Raw genomic sequence first — 21,726 nt, 5'->3', positions numbered from 1 at the left:
AACCGAACCGTTATAATTCGGTTTTTGAAAACTAAAACCATTGGGTTTCGGTTTTTTCGGTTTAGGTCTATTTCGGTTCGGTTTTAGTCGGTTTTTAACCACTTGTGGTTTGGGTCAAATTGAGTTTCAAAAGTTTATAAGTTTATACCTTATAATTATACCTTAATAAATTTCAACAAGTTTTCAAAACAATATTAGTAACAATAAAACTACAACAATGACAACAAATCCATAAAAGTAAGTTGTACAAACTTCAAACAAATATTATATATAACTATTAATATCTTTTACGCGTTGTTTAGTTATACCATTATTAAAACAAATTATAATTGTTGTGTATTCTTACTTAAAACATATAAATGATATTATTATATACACTTAAAAATGCAAATATAATAACATATTTATCAAAAATTAATAATAAAATGATATAAATATAAAATAAGGTAAAATTATATATTTTTGGTTCGGTTCGGTTTTTATGGTTCGGTTTTTCATTAAAAACCAAAACCGAACCACAACTTTCGGTTTTTAGAAAACCAAAACCAATGGTTTTTGGTTTTTTCGTTTTCGGTTTTTTCGGTTTTCATGGTTTTTTTCGGTTTTCGGTTCGGTTTTTGCTCACCCCTACTATTGTTTCTTTTATTCCTTTAAAACACTTTTATTTTTTTTTGTTCTTTGTGACTTGTGAGACAATCCAAAGTATAAACATAGACATGTGAATTAAAAAGAATAATAATAAAAAAATAGTTTTAATAAAAAGTTATCTATATTTGTAACTCTAGGACTAGGAGTGAGATGTCTGAAATTCTTTGATTTTGTGAAAAAGCAATGCATGTTGGGTTACCAAAGTTTAAACGTGGAGGGGAAAAATCCCAGCTGCATCATTACTTGGAGCAATATTCTCACCTAGTATTCATCATTTTGCTAATCAGGATGAGGAGTGATATATCTACAACAACTTTTAGTCATTCACAACAATGAATATTTTATACAGTCGTATATTATACAGTATAACATGTACATTTGTTGTGAATGATAGAAAACTGTTGGAATACTCTTCTATCATAATTGCTGCTATTATTATCTAAATAAGTGTTGTTGAACATTGCTCATATGTGATGAGATTATGTAATATAATTTCCCATCTTATTATGATTGTATTTAATTAGGTTGAAGCATACCAATCAACATTTACACAAGCATTATTAGAGAATAATAATGAGCTACTACAAATGGATCATTATTTCCTCACCGATTCTAATTTTGGGATGTTGTTAATATCCACTTACTTCTTTTGGTCTATGTACTCTATACACGAAGTTTTATAAAGGGTGATGTTAATGGTACCCACAAGTCAAATTTGTTTTTAATTTTTATTTTATATAGTTAGCTTTTCTGACAAACATAATTACTTTTAGCAAAAAGTTACTTTTTCAGAATTAAACTTTTTCTTTTTAATACCCATTGGCCAGTGTTATGTTTTTTAATTTCTATGTTTTATTTTTAAAGTTTTAAAAATTTTCAGCTTTGTAAATCAATTTATTAGTTATTACGTAGTAAAATAACAGAAACAGGAAATCAATTACAACAATTAAGGTCAAAAGAAATATGGTGAACACCATCAACACACACTTCCGGCTAACCACCACTTAACACCACCTGCCGGCCACCACCTCCGGCTAACCTCCGGCCAGCACCATCAAGAAACACATCACCTCCGGCCACCGGCAACCGTCGTAAATCGTCTCCGGCCATTGGCAACTAGTAATAGTCCAACACTCATCGGACATTTATAAATAGACCAAATCCGGCCACCAAAAACAAACCCAGATAATCGTACCGTTCACCACCTACAGCTCTGGCCATCACAGATATATATACCTGCCACCACTAGCTACCAATTTGAGATCTATAAACTGCCACCACCAGCCATCAGATCTGAGATATGAGAAGAGAGAGAGAAAGAGACGGGTGGTGATTGTTGAGAAAAGTGGCGGTGGTTGCGTGTGGCAGTGCGACTGAGACAGCTTGGGGCAAGGTCGGATAAGGGGGCGGAGGTATAAGTAAAAGAAGGGGGAAGCGACGGTTTAGAGAAGAGAGAGATGAGAGTGTTTTTGGTTTTGTAGAGAATAAATATATTGAAAATGGAGAGTGTTATTGGGTTTTGAGGTATATGGAGGGTTGGGCACTTCTTTTTATCAAATAACCTTTTTTTAATCAGTTAAAAAGAATATTTGGGGCATAATTATTATTGTTTTTGACTTATGGGTCCAAGAAACATTTATATTGGGTCTATTTATCAAGCTCCTTTATAAATTGGTCTCACTTAACTTAAATATCTGGTAATAAAATTAGAACCATACATATATTGACATCATAGTTGTCAATTTGTTGACTTGAATTTGGACATAACTGGTAAAAGTTATTAACTACTTTTTAATAATGAACCAAAATAAAATCTAAGAAAAAGAAAGAAAAGAAAATCTAAAAAATTACTTGAATTTACTATTACTATGTGAAAAAAAAAAACAAACTATTTTTTCTTAACCAACAACTCTCTCCAATCAACCTAAGTAAATTAACTTAAAAACTATTCTTTTTCAAGCCAACCACTCTCTCCATTCAACCTAAAGTAAATTAACTTAACCAAATAGAAAATCTAACTCAACCAAACAATTACAAATTCAAATTTGACAGATTTCATTCTTTGCCAAAATATTCCGTGAACCAATCATGCCCTTAACTAGTGGCCTATTGCCTAAATGCCTATACCTTTATTATCAAAACAAAAAACCATTGTTTTTTTTCTCTAACTTTCTCTCCATCCCCATCTCTCTCTTATTTTTCTTACCGGATCCCTCAAAAAGGTATGTACTTTGTATATTCTAATTTACGAGTCGTAAGAGTCCCTAGTGGACTTGGCTCATTCCTTGTCGCACATTGGCTCACCATTTATCCACGCGTCATAACTTCTGAAGAGTCGTCATACGAGTTGTCTCGTTTTCACTTTGTTTTGACTCGACTCGTACTACTTGACTCGTGATTCGTATTAGTCTAAAAATCTACATAATCAAACTTCAATTACAATTTCCAAGTAACTTAATCATAATAAATTACTAAATCATGTAATGGTTGGTTGTATGTATAATTGTATATATAAAATGTCAAATCAGCTCTCCACTGCCATTACCTGAAATTTGTAACAATGAATTCTACATGTACACATCTATTTCTATTTAATATATGAAGTTCAATGTACGTATATCAGGTTTCCTATTCAAACTGTACATAATCTCTTCCTATAATCAGAATTCTTGTTAAACATGAATTAGTCTTTGTAAAAAAGGGTCAGTTCGCATTAAAATACACAGACGCCTGTGGTCGTCAACCTCTGTTCCTTCTGATTACACTCGATCAGGAGGAGATCATTTTCCCATGATTTTTGTGTTTGACTTTTAGTTGACCTTAAGGCTTTCTCCTTAGATGGGTTAACTACACTTACTTCTTCTGGAAGGCCACTAACAAGAACAAAGCTATAATACGAAACACTAGACCAGCGACTAGTAGACGCGTCAAACAAAATTTCCAATCTCTGAGATCGTAACCTCTCTTGGCAATCGCTGCACATCTTGTTAGCAACCAAACCGCACGGTACCTGAATTTGGACTTGAAATATTTAGCATTTAGTAAGAAAAACATCAAACTATAATAGATTTTCACTGGTGCAATATTTACATATTCAAGAATCTCATTCTTGCAAGTGGCAAGAGTTCTTTTAGAGTTTTCACAAGAAAATTGGATGGTTAGCAAAGGAACTTAAGTATGAGATTTCAAAGTCAAAAATTCGGATTTGAAGAAAGTTGTTATGAAAAACACCTGAAATGGCGAAATCATGTCATACCTTTCGGCATTAGCTAGCAAAAATGCTTCCAAAGCCCATGAAGGGTAAGACAGTCTTTTGAGGAGAGCTAGGATTGTTCCCTTTTCACCGTCTTGGGTTGAAATAAGAGTCAACACAACTGGAAGCAGCACCGACCACTGGGTAACAAATTATATAAGAAAATATTAGTTTATCGATATTTTGTGGCAGTTAGTAATAGGCAAGAGGTAAATTTGGATTTAAATGACTCACTAGTTGGGCAGAACCAGGTTCAAGGTAGATGGCTAGTGCATAAGCGAATCCAGATACACAGTATAACAAGCAAAGTAAGACAATGTAATTATCAAAGACGGAAGACCTTGGGGGGTTGAAATAGTAAAATGTGCAGAGATAAACTGCAGGCTTTATGATGGTGTTGAAATGGTCAATCGTATCCTTTGAGAAGAAGTATGCGAAGCAACTCATTCCCGAATCCCGTTCTCGCCAAAATTGCAACTTATCTGATGTAAATGATCTCATAGCCGCAATCTTGCTGAGTAAAGCTGAAAGTCAACAATAAGTAATTGCCAAATGAGATATAATATGTATAAGTATACCTATCAGAAAACCGGTAATGGTTTCTAGAACCATAAAACTAACACACTTTTTGTCACGGTATTAGTCAGATATCTAATCTAAGTAATCTAATCGATGTAATCGATAATTGTTACATAGAATAATATATAATCTTCGACTCGAGCTTCACCACAAAAGGAAATGTTGCATCTTCTGATAGTAATTAGTCTATTCAGGCCTGATTGCATAGAATAATAACCAACTTTAGTCCCATCTATAATTTGGCAACTTATTTTCATCCCAGAAAAATAATAAAACTTAATGAAGATGCCTATATTCAAAAAATTCTGATTTGCAGTGATCTGACTCGATAATCCATCATAATGATGATGTGTGGCTTAACATGTCAGTAACTTCTGTCCATTGTCACATATTTTTCTTTCTTTCTTTCTTCCTTGACGTCTGGCCTCAAACCGGTTATTTTAGGCAATACAAGAAAAAATGGTTCTTGAAACGAAGATGACCAGATTTAGTTGACCTATTCACGCGTTGCAGCTAACACGTAGAGTTTCAGACTTACAAAATGCAATGATGGTGTAAGTATATCCAACTGCCCCAAAGTTTTCATCACTCACTTTAGCAAGTGTTCCTAGAGAGATCCCAGCTATCAACAAAAGCAGAAAATCTACAGCTTGGAGCCTAGCTTCTCGTATTCGTTGCTTTGCTACCCTGAAAGAAACAACTGTATGTCAGATACATGCTATAAAAAACTTGTTTTAGTTGAACAAAAATATCTAAACATTCTATATATCGAACAACTGAAATATCAAATTCAATGATTACCTCCCAAGAAAATATCTGTACTGTAGACATGCACCAGGTGTTATACGGTTCGATAAGTCTTTCCTCCTCGAGAAATAACTTAAAAAGTTGTCATTTTTCAGTGCAACAAATAGCTTAAACTCGTGCCATAATTCTCCAGCAAATGATCGCTCATCCGCCCCATCGGTAGACGTTGAGCCCTCACCCGAATCTTGTCCAGTTAAAGATTCTGCATTTAAGTCGAATTCTTTCATGTCTGGTGGTACAGGATAACCGTTATGGCGCATCCATTTGACAGGAAGCTCTTTGTAGTTGACTGATGAGGTTGTACTTGACTTTACAATTCCCTCTAGTATATCAATATAGTGATCAGGAGGATTGACACGCTCGGGTACATGGATACCAAGGCCCGAAAAATACTCTTCCACCTTCTTCACTGGTCCAAGATAGGCAACCAGACCACCCTTTGCTAGAAGTATCAAGTCATCAAACATCCTGAATAAGCTATAGCTGAAAACAGAATATAAAAGGTTTAATATGGGTCACGATTAATCTATGTAGATAAGTCAGGTCATGGGTGGGATCAACATCCGTTGTTAGAACAGATCTATAGCTGTCTGATCCAAATCTGACCCATGGACAAGCCAACACAGAGATCGCCCTATTTTATCTTCACTAGTTGGAAGAATGCGAGGTTTTTCTTTTTGTTCTCATTTTTCTTTTCTTACTAATTCACTATTTAGCGAGTTTGATGGTCTAAAAGATTACCCTATTTGACCTGACTAAGTTAAAACCCACAATTGGCTGAGTTTACCTTGGCTGGTGAACCACCATGCACACATTTACTGCTTCAAGAGCTTCACGACGAAGTGCTTTAAGAAGTAACTGAGATGAAGAACTGTCCAGACCAGAGGTCGGTTCATCTAAAATTAATAAAGAAGGTTCCATGACCATTTCCAAACCAACATTTACTCGTTTTCGCTGTCCCCCAGATATCCCTCGTTTCTCCACTGTCCCAACTAAAGAATTTCTGACATGTTGCAGCCCTAAAGACTCGATCACTCTTTCTACAACAAGAACCTTTTCAGCTCGAGAAAGTTTTGCAGGAAGCCTAAATAATAACATTTACTTAAGAGCGGGTATTTCAAACAAGTGGGTCACAAAAGCGTCGAATAGGTCAAACAGGTAGTAAGTTTCCCAAAGTATATCTAATTCTAAAAACCTCCTTCGCTTAGATAGATCGTTATTGCGATTATACAGCTTGTTCAATTATATCTGACACACTAAATGTTGATTAAAACCAAAAGTGCTCAGGGTCAACTCAACCCGTAACAAATATTACCAATTTTGACCTAAACATATATTGGCCTATTACCAAACCCGCCTGACCCTCCCATATGTTACCTCCAAATGCAAGTACCAAAGATATACCTGCACTTGGCACTGAACCAAAGATTCTCTTCCACAGTCAAGTCACCATGAACTATATCATCTTGGGGGACAAACCCGATGATTTTTTTGTAAGAGCTCATAGATTCATCTTTCCCGTTTATAAGAATCGATCCATTTACAGTGCATCCCCTTGCTTTTCCGGTTAGAGCAGAGAGAAATGTTGTTTTACCAGCTCCAGAAGGACCCATCACAGCAGATACACGTCCAGGTGAAATTTTTCCACTTACACACCTTAACAGATGTTTTTTTTTGCCCTTTAGAGTAAGAGTCAGATCTTTAAAAGAAACTTCAATTCTAGGCCTACTTCTGATATTTGGATCAGTAGCCATGGAAATAACCCCGGAGAATGTTAAATGTGAATTTTGCAGTTCCAAGGCTTTCTCCTTTTCTATCTGACCATATGCATACTTGAATATTTGGCTACGAGTGTGTAACTTTTTATGCTTCGTATCTTTTTTTGAGTTTTTGTCACCAATCTCTACATTGAAACCATCATGACTTTCAGGATCACTTTCCAGATCACGCATCATCATCGTAAGGTCCTTCTGGTCCTTTGCATCATCCCTGGATCCCGTGGCACCATGTCCAACATTGGATTGTTCCGGATCCTTAGACATATCCGACATAGAAGATTTCTTACGAGAAAATGTTCGTGTCAATGAATTTTGTAACCCAGCTGCTTTTTTCTTTGCACCTTCTTTTGTAGACCGCCATCTTTCTTGTGCCAATTCCTTTGCACTTTGTGCGGCAGCTTCTCTTGATTTTGCTTTCCGTTTTTCTCTAGTGGTGATCACCTGATCCGTGCAGTTATAAAAAATGAGCAGCAGAAGTGTCAAACCACCCTGCATATACATGCACAATAAGTCTATTGTTGAAATGCATCGTAACTTTTCATATACTTACATGGAGTAAGATACGCACTTACACAAATCATTAATCCGTATGCAGTGATATTCTGATTTGCCGCCCCTTTGTCACATTTAGCCAATTCATAACACTCTGCAAGTTCATCCTCATTCTAAGTAATCTAGAGCTAAATAATGCATAATGTCTGAAATCCGATAACTGAATATGTGATTATAAGAGATGTTACCTGTTTCAAATGTTGATCCAAGCCTGCAGAAATGTCTGAAATACATAAATGAAAATTAAGTTAATACCCAGGAAAGAAACAGTAAAAATATACTTTTATATGCTTTAAACTGCGAAGAAACTGTGGAAGCACCATGAAATATATAGTATGTACCCAGGTTCGCAAGTATATTTCTCAATGGAACTCGGACAGAAGGACCCTGCCGGACAAAATACCTCACGACTGGTGGTTACAGCTGACCACACATCTGCTCCGCCACAACTGTGGTTGGAAACTCCTGGCGGTGGTTGGTAGCGATATCTACATGTTGTTTAACACTGTGTTGAATCATTCTTGCAACTTTGTCATTGATCATTATTGATTTATAAGAGCAAATGAATATCAACTTACGGGTCACATATATTAGTATCAGTGTTGAGACGAGCAAGAGGACAGTATGAACCAGCGGGACAGGCTTTAACAAACATAAAGGTGCAAAATTAGAACATTTGGTTCCACAAACCCGCAGTCTATAAGGAATTGTGGACACGAGACTTACGTATCATACAGGTGAGGCCCGTTGGACAGAAGAAACCTTCACAACAAGGTTGACAGTTGGAAGTTCTAAAAGGCATGTCGTTTTTGTTTTTAAGATCAACCTCCACATCTTTCTCAACAGCACAAGCCCAACCAGGTTCGCATCCAGGAGCCCAAGAGGTAAGATTACAGTTTTGGTTACCTTTAACATAATTAGAACTCTTAAATCCTTGTTTTTCAGCTTCCGATATAGCAGTTACGTAGAACTTTATATCGGCTGCAGTGCACAAACGCTGAACAATATGACCTGTACAGTACTCTTAAACTCATCATCAGCTAATTAAGAAGTACCACAACAGAACAGGCATGATCAAAATATCTTAATCCGCATTGAGCCTATATATATATATATATACAGAAACACTGGCATTAGTATTGGTTACCATTGGTTTTCTTGATACAATTTGACAAGAATCTTGTATCATGTGAGAAATTAAAAGCTTCATTCCATTCAGCGGTTCTGTAAGATAATGATGGTATGATAAGAACATTAATCACTAAACTAGTCCATTTGAAAGGGGATGTGAATGAATATGTGATCCGTACACTCCTCACTTTTACAAACCGTTTGTTTTGACTTTTGACTTCCTATTTTTGCATATTGTTTTGTAAAAATGCTTGGTCTAACAAAAAACTCCACTAAAGTAACTTAAACCAAAATGATGGTTGTTAGATTAGCTAGAAGTACAACTTCTATTTTAGAGACATATAACTTATAAAAAAGAATAAGGGGTGCGTGATTTACCTCCCATTTAGAAACGATTTAAATTATCAAAGTAGCCCATTTTAAGAAGTATACACAACACGGAGTAATGCATTTGCATAGTTGATTGAGAAGTTAAAATCATGTGAAGACTACACGTATCTTTTTAATTCTTTAATTTAAAGCCTAGTCTCAAACTTATAAATAAGTACTTAATTCAACAGGTCCATGCAAATGTTACTTGGAATTGAACTTGGATTCAATAAATAATAGAGAACATATGAATGTACAAACCATGCACTTACATATTATACATGCAGAAGCTAAGATCATTTAGGGCATCTGCATCATCACGAAAAAGGAAGGACATAGAATTAAATCTAGTAAATATTGATTTCGTGACCTCGTCTAATTTAGCCGGGTTATTCTTAATGCTATCCATATCTGGATAGTTTTGACCGGTAACAAGATGACTCTTACGCTCCGGTGAAGGAATGCCTAGGATTATGATGATTATTATGGAGATGATGAAAACATGGCAAGTGTTGCTCATTATATTGTTGGTTTGATGGTTTGAATGGCCACCTGAATATGAATGTTTCTATATGATTGTTTATCATTAGAACGCGTTTGATCGTTGCTAGGGGCTTTTTTGATTCAAAAGAAGAAAAAAATGTGCTTAGTTTTTGGTTTTGCATATATGTTTGTTGGTGAAATTCTCATCCGAGAAAGAATGGCGGGGAGAAGATATAGGAATGAAAGTCATATAAGGATTTTACTTTGTTTCGACTAAAACAAAGTCTTCTAGCATGCATTCGACTTCTTTTTTTTTTCAACCGTGTTCTGCATTTTATCAAATGCAAAAAAATAAAATAAAAAATTGACGGCTCTATATTTTCTGTGAAAATTAGAAAACTGGTCAAGATACAGTGTGATCTGAATTTAACACAATGTGTTTTAATTATGTTTGTGTAATCTAAAAACACATTGTGTTAAGTTTTAAATCTCTATGTGTTTTTGATAACGCGTGAAAAACAGAAAATTGTTCAAAGACACTGTAATATGACCTTAACACAATGTGTTTTCTAAAAACATATGTTAAATTTAGATCACATTGTGTTTTGGCCAATTTTTTAGTTTTTAATAAAAAGTTTAGTTTTCAAATGATCACTGCTCATCCCCAAATAAATCGAATTATAAAACTTCATTCATTTAACAAAATCGATATCTACAATATAATTTAAGAGTGTTGATACAGAAGCTTACTATTTAAGCCTATAATTAAGGCTAACCAACAAAGTATTTCCACGTGTAAATCATTAGGAAACTAAATTCTTTTAATAGTGTTTTTTCCGTAAATGCCCTCATTAAATAACATAACAATTCTACAAATATATATATTCTTCCTTAATTCTTACTGCATATGTTCTCGCACACTCTGAATTATTATTTTTGAGATCCCATCTTCACTATGATAAAATCATATCAACGATATATTCTGTGATTTTTTTTTCTTTATGTGAGCTAAAAGGTTTAGGAGCCACAAAACATTTTGTAGAATACAAGAACATACTATTTGCAGTTATATAACTTCTAACTTCTAATCTAGTTAAACTTATTAATCAAAACTCATTAAAAACATTTTGTACAATACAATAACCATTAAAAACAGGTTTCATTTGATACATATATATTAATAATTAATAATTTCAAATACATAATTTTAATATACGTGGAACTGTTTAAGAAAAAGGGGTTAGATTTCATGGATTATTATTTATTTAATTAAAGGGAAAATTAACGACAGAAATTGACTTTTGAGTTATTAGTTAAGACAAGGGTATAATAGGAATGCCATGCAAATAGTTATTGGGCTAATTTTTAGGTCTTTACATTTAGGTCTCCAAATCATTTCTGATAATTTAAAGGGAGGTGGTATTTATATCACCTCTTTTAATTAATGGACAACACTCATTTAATTCTGACTTGTATTATAAAACTCATACATTGTGATATATTTATCATAAGTGGTGATATCACCTCCTTTATTTAAAACATTTTCACCTCATCCCACTCACTTTTTAACTAATCTTGAATTTTAATTTAAGAGACAATATCAACCATCCATTCTTTTGTTATCTATTTATTTATTTATTTATTTTTATCTCTTATCCCCCGCGATACATTTGATTATTTCTATCACACTCTCACACCTACACATGTGAACTAAATACTATCAAAAATCTCCAACAACCATCGACACGACAGCAGTCATAAATGTCGGCGATCGTTAACATCACCATTTCTGATAATTAACTTTGGCTTGCTTTAACTATTCTGTATCACAAATTATTGTCAAAACTGGTAGCTACATATACATACATTAAGTATATATATTAAACAGCATGATGCAAATCTGTTTATGTAGTTACTTGGATCGATCATGGCAGTCCCTGATCCTGATCATGCTACTTGGTCAATATCAGAAGAGAATACTTTTATTGGTATTATGGCTAAAGAGGTTAAGCAAGGTAAGCGAAAATCGACTACTTTTTCAAGGTCGAGTTGGTCGACTATCCAACTAGAGTTTTATGAGAAAACCAACAGGAGGTGTAACCACGCCCAGTTTAGGAACAAATACAACCAGTTAAGGATTTATTATTTATTATTCACCAAGCTCTTGCAGCAACCTGGCTTTACTTGGGACCCTCTCCTCGGAAATGCAGTTGCTAACGATCATGTTTGGGAATCGTATTTGAAGGTTACCCCCTCCCCTTTTTGCTAAAATTCCGAGCATTTTAAACCAAAAGTTATACGATTCATGTTTGTTATTGTTTAGACCTTTAGAATGAAATGCGGATAATTTTGGTTTAGATAGAGACCAGAGTGTTTGCTAGACTACTTTGTCCTCTCATGTATCTATCTGTAGTGGTTTCTGTGATTTCAGTATAGCTAATTGAATGTTAAGTAAGTCCAATAGTGTTATCCGTATCACAAAGGCAGCAACTTAGAGCCGTTTAGTTATATATGACTTGATAAATTTGGGTTATGTTTTATCTCAAACGGGTCAAAAGCAGCTCAAAATGCATGTTTATGAAAAATTTAGATTATTTTTGTTGTTTTTGAAATCATATTTAACCATTACTTCTTTTAAAGTTAATTTTAAAAGTAGGCAACCTGACCCAACTGATTACGACCCGTACTAAAGATCACCAGCTTGATGTGCTACCCAACCCACCCGACCTGCTAATTTTTTGCACTCTACCTCAGATATTTTTAAGTTCCTTTTTAGCAGGGGTAGTGGTGCATTGCAGAAATCAATGTGTACTTGTCAGATGATGTGTTTTTGGTTCAAATGTAGACAAACAAGAAAGCCAGGAGATTCAAGAAAAAAAGGGTGTCCCATGTACAACGACCTCGTGACCATATTTACCGATACGATCACAGATTATAGTGCATGTCCACTTGCTCAGTATCCTGCCTTTAGTGATGAAAAGGCTGATCAAGAAAATGAATCAACTAATGCAATCCCTCGAGCTTTTATAATTGAAACTGTTAACAATAGCAGTACTGAAAAAGATTCACCAAATGCTGGAAGATCAAGGCATCGGTCTCCAACCCCAGCATCCCATCTTCACAGGAACAGAGAGGCAAAGATAGAAATAGCTGATGATCAAAATATGAAAGAAACCTTTAGAACGACAGTTTCAAATAAACAAGGGTCTGACCCAGTTAGTGATAGGACCCAAACATTTAAGAAACTTGAAGGGTTTCATGAACCTAATTCTTTCTCAATCACCAATTGTGTCAAGTGTTTGGAGTCGATAAAAGATGTGGATGCTGCTACATACGTAAAAGCAATTAAAATGTTTAAAGATATGAACTGGAGAGAAATGTTCATGGCAATGTCTCCACATAGAAGATTGGATTGGTTGGCTAGCTTGGAATGACCTAAAACCTGAGTATGGACATCATCATCAAAATCTGTAGCTACATTCCAGTGTAACATACTTTAGTTTTTACCACGATTTGTATAGTTTAACTACTCTGATACTACACCATGTATAAACATATTGCATAATGTAGAAATATGTCTCGATGTTAGCTTTATATTTTAAGTGGTGTTTAATTGTAATTAGCTAGATATGGAAGGGGTATTAGTAAAAAATAGGATCAATGTATATATACCCCTTCCAATCCCATTTGTAAGTAGGGCTTACATATAACAAAATCTAATATATATACATTTACTGGTTTTCTCCCAAAACACACAAAAACACACATTACACACATTAATCCGAATTCACAATTGCATCAATCAAGAACAAATCTTTAAATAACAATTGGCATCAGAGACCATGGCGCCACATCCTACCTGTTTTCGTGTTTAATTTCATATTTCCGGCCGCCGTTTCTGCTTCTTTCCTTCAACTGCTACACTCAAATACCGGTTTTCCATTTTCTTTGATTTGTAGTTTTAATACCGGTTTTCATACCGGTATTCCTGCTGGTTTTCACTTCTTTTCTTCTTTGAATTTCAATTGAAATACCAGTATACCTACCGGTTTTCACCTTTCCCATTCAAATACCGGCTTTACTTTCACCATACAAAAACCGGCTTTCATTTTAATCTATACAAATACCGGCTTTCACCTTATTGACATCATAATACCTGGTTTACCCAAAACCGGTATTAGTTCTTTAATTCTTCATTTTACAGAACGAAACTCTGTCCGTTTGAAATCTCGAAAACCGGTATTACTTCTTCATTTTTCCAAAACCGGCATTAGTTCATTTGTTCCAAAACCGGTATTACTTCATCAAAACCCAAATCAAACCAATTCATTTGCAACACCTACCTTCATCGATCATCTTGAACCTTGGCTATTGAGTGTCGTTCTTTTTGTTCTTTTTAGTCTGCTGTTCGAGTCTTTTATTATTTTGTGCCATTGTGAAACAATAATATACAGAAAGAAAGTTGTGAATTATTGTGTCGATTGTTTAGAGGAAAAGATTAACAGAAAGATATAAAGAATTCGTGTATTCATATAAGAGTGAGAGAGATCTATTTTGATTGTATTGTGTGAGAGAAAATAAAAGAAAGCGTGTAAAGTGTCTCGAATACAGCATCAAACACGTTTTTCTTTGATAGTGCGTGACAGCTGTCACATTCTAAGTGGGCAAAAGGTTTTCAATAAAATAAAGTGTAACGTGTTTTTGTATACTCTGAACACGCGTGATCTTTTTGTTATTGCATAGTCACGTCAATTTTTTTTTATTATTGAGCTGTCATCTTAGCTGGCCTCCATAAATTGAATCATCTTGTTTTACTTTTTAAGTATTCACGTGATCACCTTCCTGATCAAAGTTAGTCATATTTTGTTTTATTTTATTTTTATTTGAGAATTTTATTCATATTTCTTTCTGATGTTGAATCTAGTTTTGGGCTAAAATTTTAGTTTGGGCTGAATTTGTGTCATTTGACAAATTGTTCATTTGTTATTATTTTTGGGCTAGATAATATTAATTGTTGGGCCTAGATTTTTTTTTAAACTAAGGCTGAATATTTGGACTGAATTTTAGTAAAGATGTCGACTCCTTCAGACATTTTCTCGGATGATCCCATTTTGAAAGAGTTATTTTCGAACATGACAATAGAACCTACTTGGGATCAAGAGTACCATCATAAAAATAGGGGGTGCACATGTTGTCAAACTACTTCCGTACAACCTCATACTTTTCCTTGTGCTGTAAAGATTTATTCTACAAAATTTTATGCTTTTAACAAGTTTCATGGGATCAAGACTGAGAATGACAAACTTAAAGAAGAGAATGACAAAATCAAATTATCAAATGATCTTTTCAAGAAAGAGAATGACAAACTCGAAGAAGATTTAGACAAACTCAAATTATCGAATGATCTTAGTTTGGAAAGCATTGAATATCTTGAAAAGGAAAATGATCATTGGTATTCAAAGGTTCGGAGTTTAACAAATAAATTGGAAAATTCTGAGACAAAGCTTAAAGAAAGCATCTCATCTTTGGAATCTAGTCTTGCAGAAAATACCACTCTTGTTTCAAAAATACAATCTCTTGAAGACGAGCTTGCAAAACTTCTGAAACAGTCAAGTGAATCTTCTGTTCCAAAGATTGAGAAACCCCAAAGCTCTCCGAAACCAACACCATCCAAACCAAAAGTGAATATTCCAAAACCCCTTGAAAGAAAATTTTCTCAATTCACTAACTATTCCTTGCAAAAAGATAGAAGGTATTCTCTGAAACCAAATTTTGATGGAACCAAGACTCCTATATCTTTCCTTTCATTTGAAGATAATTCACTGTTTATCTCCCGAGCAAAATCTCATTTGACAAAGTCAAAATGGAAGCCTATTCACAATCCCAAGTCATCTAAATCAAAGTCATTCAAATATTCGTTTTCGAAGCTGTTTGACCTTGCACCAAAACCAATGCAAAAAGTGAATGACTTTGTTTCACCACTGCTTCCACGAAAACTCTTCTCGTATTCAATTCCGAGTTTTCATCCTCCGTGGAATGCATATGCTATTCGTCGACTCGATGAAACTTTTCTCTGGACTGTCAAGCCAAAAACCGTTGGGCCGAAATCAAATGGGTTCCAAAGGTTGTTTGTAAGTGATTCGATGAAAATGGCTTATACATAACTCAATGTATAACCCGAGCTGCAGCTGTTTATGTAAAACATCAACTTCATAGTCAACCTATCCCCGTTTTCGACTTATCATTATGCATGATGAACGTGGTTCTACCATTCATCATGAGGGGGAGAGATAGAGATAAAATGATTGAAGATATTGTTCATAATGTTCATTCGAGGGGGAGCATGGGAGAGCACATAATTTTTTTTTTATATATATATATTTCTTTTTCCAAATAATTGCTCATTTAAGGGGGAGCACAATGAAAGTTTTGAAGTTTGATTCTTTGCTCCGAAGACTATGCTTAGATTGAGGGGGAGAAAAAGTCTTAAAGGTTGATTATCCTTTTGAGGGGGAGCACAATGCATAAGTTAATTCCTTGCTCCGAAGATTATGCTCAACTTGAGGGGGAGCTAAATGACAAATATTTTTAGATCTTTTAGTAAGTTTTTATTGTATATTTTGAAAGGAGTAATTGATTGAGGGGGAGCAAGATTTAGAGAAGTTTTTGTACATATGACAAGTTGAGGGAGAGCTAAAATGACAAATCATTTTCATACCAAATTTTCACTCAAAGCCAAGCCAAGCTTCCGCACTTTACACCAAGTCAAGCTTCCGCATTTTTCCAGAAACCCCGAGTCTTCGCTTCCACACTATGTTTAAGGATCCAACAAGTCAAAGTTTCAAGATCACTCAACATCAAAGATCCTCAAAATAAATGCCCACCAAATTTTAAAGATCGAAGACGATGCTGCATTTACAATTCAACACCAAAGGGGAGAATGTTAGCTTTATATTTTAAGTGGTGTTTAATTGTAATTAGCTAGATATGGAAGGGGTATTAGTAAAAAATAGGATCAATGTATATATACCCCCTTCCAATCCCATTTGTAAGTAGGGTTACATATAACAAAATCTAATATATATACATTTACCGGTTTTCTCCCAAAACACACAAAAACACACATTACACACATTAATCCGAATTCACAATTGCATCAATCAAGAACAAATCTTTAAATAACACTCGAGTTTGCAGCTCTCTTCGTTTGTAGTCCATTCTCCATCTTATCATAATGTGGGTCACAAAGCTAGATCTTTAATCTCAAAGATCCATGGTCTAATTAAACGATATTGGGGAGAAAGCCCCTGTATCTTCTAGGATTAATTTTGTTAACCTTTTTAAAGTATTAATTTTGGTTTGTTCTCTAATCTCTATCAATATCATTTTGCAGTTATTGTTAAACTGCCACCAGAATTGACAGATTTTTTTGTTAAACCTTAGGGTTATTTTACATCTAATTTTTACTAATGCATTTGTTTTTGCAGTTAATTGGCACACAACAGTGATGGTGATAAGTTAGATTGTGCCTGATGGTGCTACTTGGCCAAAAGGGGTTGATGCCATTCGATTACAGTTTCAAGGTCGAGTTGGTTGACTGTTGAACAAGACTTAAATGAAAAAACCATCAGGAGGCACAATCATGGTCAGTTAGGAAGCTATACAGCCAGTTAAGGATACATTATTTATTGTTCACCAAGCTGTTGAAGCAACCTGGATTTACTTGGGATCCTGTGCTTCAAAGGCTATTCCAGATGATGTATGAGCAGAATTATATATAAAGGTGCCCTTCCCCCTCTTATGATAACGATTTTAGCATTTATGCTATAATTGTGGTTTGTGTGGAACAAAAACTGAATATCTGAAGTATGGTGGTCATCTCATTAGGAAAGTTATTCACTATTCTTGTATCTAACTCTTGTTAGATTATAAAACCAATTTGCGACAAAAGGTATTGGTAACAGGCAACCAAAACAATCGGCTGTATATCCATAATGTGGGGGGCATACCTGACTCACTTAGCGGTTGTGGAATAACCGCTGAACGGGGCATCAGTCTCAAACCACAACACCAACAAAGAGCGATAATTAGGAATAGCATAGGATGAATATTACAAGGAAACCATCATAATGACAATGTCAAATAACTAAGAGTGTGACCTCGTGAGTGATAGGACGCAAACACTTTAAAGATGCGGGCTTGGATAGAAGTGTTCATGCCAATATCTGAATAAAGATTGTATTCGCTGGCTAACTATGGATAACCGGATGACCCACCCAAGTATGATGATCATCAGCAAGATTTGTAAGTATGCGATAGCAAATCATTTGCTTTTCAGTAGAATTGATCTTTTTTGTCACACCATACATTGCATATGTTACAGAAGCATAGTCATGACCTCTCTTCATTAACTAGAAGTGAAAAATGTTGTGGACAATTGAGTATTGACTACACCTGTGAGTTCAAGTTAACAAGAATCATAATCCAAAATTCAACATAAATTTTAGACCCAAAAAAGGTGAACGATCTCATAAAAATTAAACAACAATTCACATTCATTCATATACTTCTAGTAGTAATTTAACTTGTGGCCCCCTACAAAATGTTCTTAACTTCCAAATGGGACCACTAATCTCTAAGTCTAACTTAAAACTAAACAAAGTCAACATGAAGAAATTACATAGACTCTTCAATGGCCCACACCTCTAAAACTTTCGAAATTCCAAACATGCTCTTTCTCAATCTTAGCCTTGGTATAATCTTGCATCAACAAAGAGGTAAAAGACATATTGTTTGGAAACAAGTCCAACTCCGACAGACCCAATTGTTGGTTTTCCGGCACCACCGTCTGAGGACCACTACTTCCGACCAAAGATGGAGGAAACAATGATGGGTCAACATGGTGAAGCAGCCAGTCAATGGTTTGACCATCTGTCTTGTGACCAAGTTCTCTAGTGAGTTGAAATATACGAGCCGCACACATCGGCGGAACCCTGACTCTCCGGCCCCTTCCGTTCACCTTCACATGGCGGTCCCCTCCCCTCTTCTTCTTGACTTTGGTTTGTGGTTGGCCGATTTGGGCCGGAAGGAATTGATGGTGGCCGTTTTTAGTGGTGGAAATCGGCGGCTGAGGTGGAGGTGGTGGGGTTTGGTCAAATGTGTGATAGAAGAAGTTCTCTGGCTCCATGGTAGATTTTTGTTTTTATTTTTTTGGCTTTTGGTTCTAGACCTCTAGTAGGGCTTTTCTTAGGGTAAAAAAGGGGTAAATTTCTACTCCGTATTTACGATCAAATACGAAATTGTTTGTTTCAAAAATAACCTTAAAATGTGTCTGATTAAGAGAAATGAACACATGATAAAATTACTAGTTGGATTAAGAAGAAAAAAATGTTTAATCATATGTTATAATAAAGTAGGTATATTAAAGTAAAATGTAACTCCCAATACCGTTTTTTATGAGTTTTGAGTACCAAATACCGTATTTAACATTCTATTAGAGAAGTTGAGATGTAGACAGATTTACCCAATAAAGTAAATATATTATTAGGCATACTTTTAAAAAACATATATATGTACCAGAGTTATACACGTAATGTAACATCGATAGTAATGGCAGCGGCATATGGTGGTAACAATGATTGATAGTAGTGGTGTCGACTGGCGAGTCATATAAGTAATTGATGATTGATAGTAGTGGTGGCAATTGACGAGTCATATAAGTAATTGACGTAGAATTGATGTTATAAATATTTTAATAGTAGAAATATGGACAAAATGAAAATTTTCCTAAAGTAGAGATTGCCATTATTGGTATCTTTAATTTTGAAAGTGTGTACGTATACCCCACTTTGTTATTAACATTCCTTTGCTCTTTTACATTTCATACTTCAATCTAATTTATATTCCTGATGGCTGAAAATATAATAATCAAATTTTTTTTAAAAGACATCACAAATTTCCCTCCAAATACACATACAATACAAAAGACCAAAGCCACCTAAATAACTAACTAAAACACTCAGGATTCCCTCAAGTTTTCCCAACTTGACTAGTCAAGTTGGGAGGATCTTGACCATTAATTAAAAATCAAGGGCTAAGATTAAATAAATATCATTGAATTTTGACCTTTAATTTTCATTCAAGGGTCAAAATCCTCCCAACTTAACTAGTTAAGTTGGTGTCCTCCTTTAATGTTACAAAATGGCATGGGCACAATTTGCAGTTTCCAAAAAGTGAGAAAAACAACATAAAGCCCAGTAGCCCACTCAACTTGTTAGTGACTTATTTCAATGTGGCTCGCTAAGAAAGATTTATATAATGGGTCGATACTTGGGGGGTTTTTTTTTAAACCTCTTTTAGCCGAAGAAACTAACGCCGCCACTACAGAACGAACCCGGGTCACCCGCTTAATAGGCGGGAAGACTTACCACTAAATTACAATGACTCGGCAATAGCATTTAAGAACAGCATTTATGTTTATATTATGCAGTATCATACTTTTAATTGTTGTATATGTAAAAAGTAATTGTAAGTTTTAAGTTCATAGATGTTAACTTTTTAAAAAAAATTCAACTTAGAAATAACATCTAACAATTCACTTAAAAGTAACGAGAGGCGTACCCGCACAATGCTGCAGCTGGGCTGCGACGACGGGTGATGGTGACGTTAACGGTGTGGTTTTTAATGTAAAGATAGTTGACGTAAAAGGATACTATAGTTAATGAAAATGGACACTCATGAAATTAAAATATCATGGTATGATATTTCTTTACAAAATAAAAAACAGATTTATTGGGGTAATTTTGGTATAACAATAGTCATTTAATATAAGTAACTATAATTTTAAGGGTAAACATAATTATTTTGAAGGCTGAATGTTTAATGGCAAAGAAAAAGTCTTTTGCTTTATAAGATATTATAGATAATCAACTAAAAATTTCTTAAAATTATCCTCATTATTAGATGGAAAGTTCAGATTAATCAATATCTTGGATTAATTTCTAATATACCCATATGTATTAAAATCATGATGAACTACTGAAACTAAATTTCACTTAAACACATATCCTTTTGAGGTTCACTTAAAGAAAATGATAAATCATCTTGATACCACTAATTCTCCTGAAACATTAAAAAGATGACATGTGGTATCCACTAATTTTTTTTTCCTAATCTTGCCCCTTGATTTTTTCACATGACATCATCTTATAGTTAAAAAGATTATTAGGTTATTTGATTAGAAGAATTAATCATTTCAATTACCTAAATCATCTTGATACCATCGAAAGGACGTTTTAACATGGACTTTCAGCCATTAATTACACCATTCAAGACAAGCACTACATATATAAGCTTTGTTAAAACTTGTCTCATTCACCTCGGCTGCAATAATATATGTCCATTTTATACTGGTTTTTACAAATAACTTATGCATCAGAATTGAACCATAAGCTAATATTATAATAATAATAATAATAATAATAATAATAATAATAATAATAATAATAATAATAATAATAATAATAATAATAAATCGATCCAAGACGTAAGCAATGTAAACAAATATATGTTCACAACTGAGTATTATTTTTCAACCATTTCATCCGTATGTCCGAAATCAACTATCCAGATGTAAATATGTGTCCAAACTGTCACGTCAAACTCTATAGTCGCCCGGGGTGATGGGAGTTCGGGTATGGCCTGGGTATGGCTGTAGATGAAAGGTATATGGCACAAGGTAACACTACTAGGCAAAAATCAACCCGACCAAGATATTTGCGGCGACTTCGCCGCTACCAAATCTACTATTAAGGACATGGGGGCCCGCAGTATTAGCGGCGACGTCACCGCTAATACTACCTGGTCGGGGTTTGACTTTTTTTAGCCTGGTAGGCTTACGCTCCTCGTTCATGAATCTTATCTATAAAACTAGATTACATGTCACTTCAATAAGGCATCATACCATTAGTTTATGAAATATCACAATACAGAATATTCAATTTAGAATCTTTTAAAGTTTTAAATAAGATTTTGAGACGATAATTATTTTTGATAATAGAAGGAGTGAAGGACTGAATGAGTATATCTTTGTTATAGAAAATGATTAATCATTTTAAAAATTAGCCT

At 34.5% G+C, this 21,726-nt stretch overlaps 2 protein-coding genes and 1 pseudogene across 2 annotated transcripts; 1 reads left to right on the top strand and 2 right to left on the bottom strand.

Moving 5' to 3' along the window:
- Nucleotides 1-3,270: 3,270 nt before the first annotated feature.
- LOC122595896 (ABC transporter G family member 28-like) lies at nucleotides 3,271-9,526 on the bottom strand. Its single transcript, XM_043768374.1, has 14 exons — nucleotides 9,390-9,526; nucleotides 8,765-8,841; nucleotides 8,344-8,628; nucleotides 8,196-8,259; nucleotides 7,959-8,105; nucleotides 7,806-7,840; nucleotides 7,638-7,711; nucleotides 6,692-7,554; nucleotides 6,075-6,371; nucleotides 5,282-5,770; nucleotides 5,019-5,167; nucleotides 4,136-4,425; nucleotides 3,905-4,041; nucleotides 3,271-3,658 (listed from the first exon to the last, which is right to left on the bottom strand). Exons 1-14 carry the CDS (start codon nucleotides 9,524-9,526, stop codon nucleotides 3,502-3,504), a joined length of 3,201 nt encoding a protein of 1,066 aa, XP_043624309.1. The 3' UTR covers nucleotides 3,271-3,501.
- Nucleotides 9,527-11,294: 1,768 nt separating this feature from the next.
- LOC122585448 lies at nucleotides 11,295-13,194 on the top strand (annotated as a pseudogene).
- Nucleotides 13,195-18,289: 5,095 nt separating this feature from the next.
- Nucleotides 18,290-18,787, bottom strand: LOC122595887 (transcription factor TCP6-like). The gene has a single exon (XM_043768362.1). The coding sequence runs from the start codon at nucleotides 18,785-18,787 to the stop codon at nucleotides 18,290-18,292; it is 498 nt and encodes a 165-aa protein (XP_043624297.1).
- Nucleotides 18,788-21,726: the final 2,939 nt, after the last annotated feature.

The sequence above is a fragment of the Erigeron canadensis genome, chromosome 1, assembly GCF_010389155.1.
Source record: "Erigeron canadensis isolate Cc75 chromosome 1, C_canadensis_v1, whole genome shotgun sequence".
Taxonomy (NCBI): domain Eukaryota; kingdom Viridiplantae; phylum Streptophyta; class Magnoliopsida; order Asterales; family Asteraceae; genus Erigeron; species Erigeron canadensis.
Note: the sequence above shows the minus strand (reverse complement) of the source record. Positions and strands in the feature narration are given on the sequence as shown.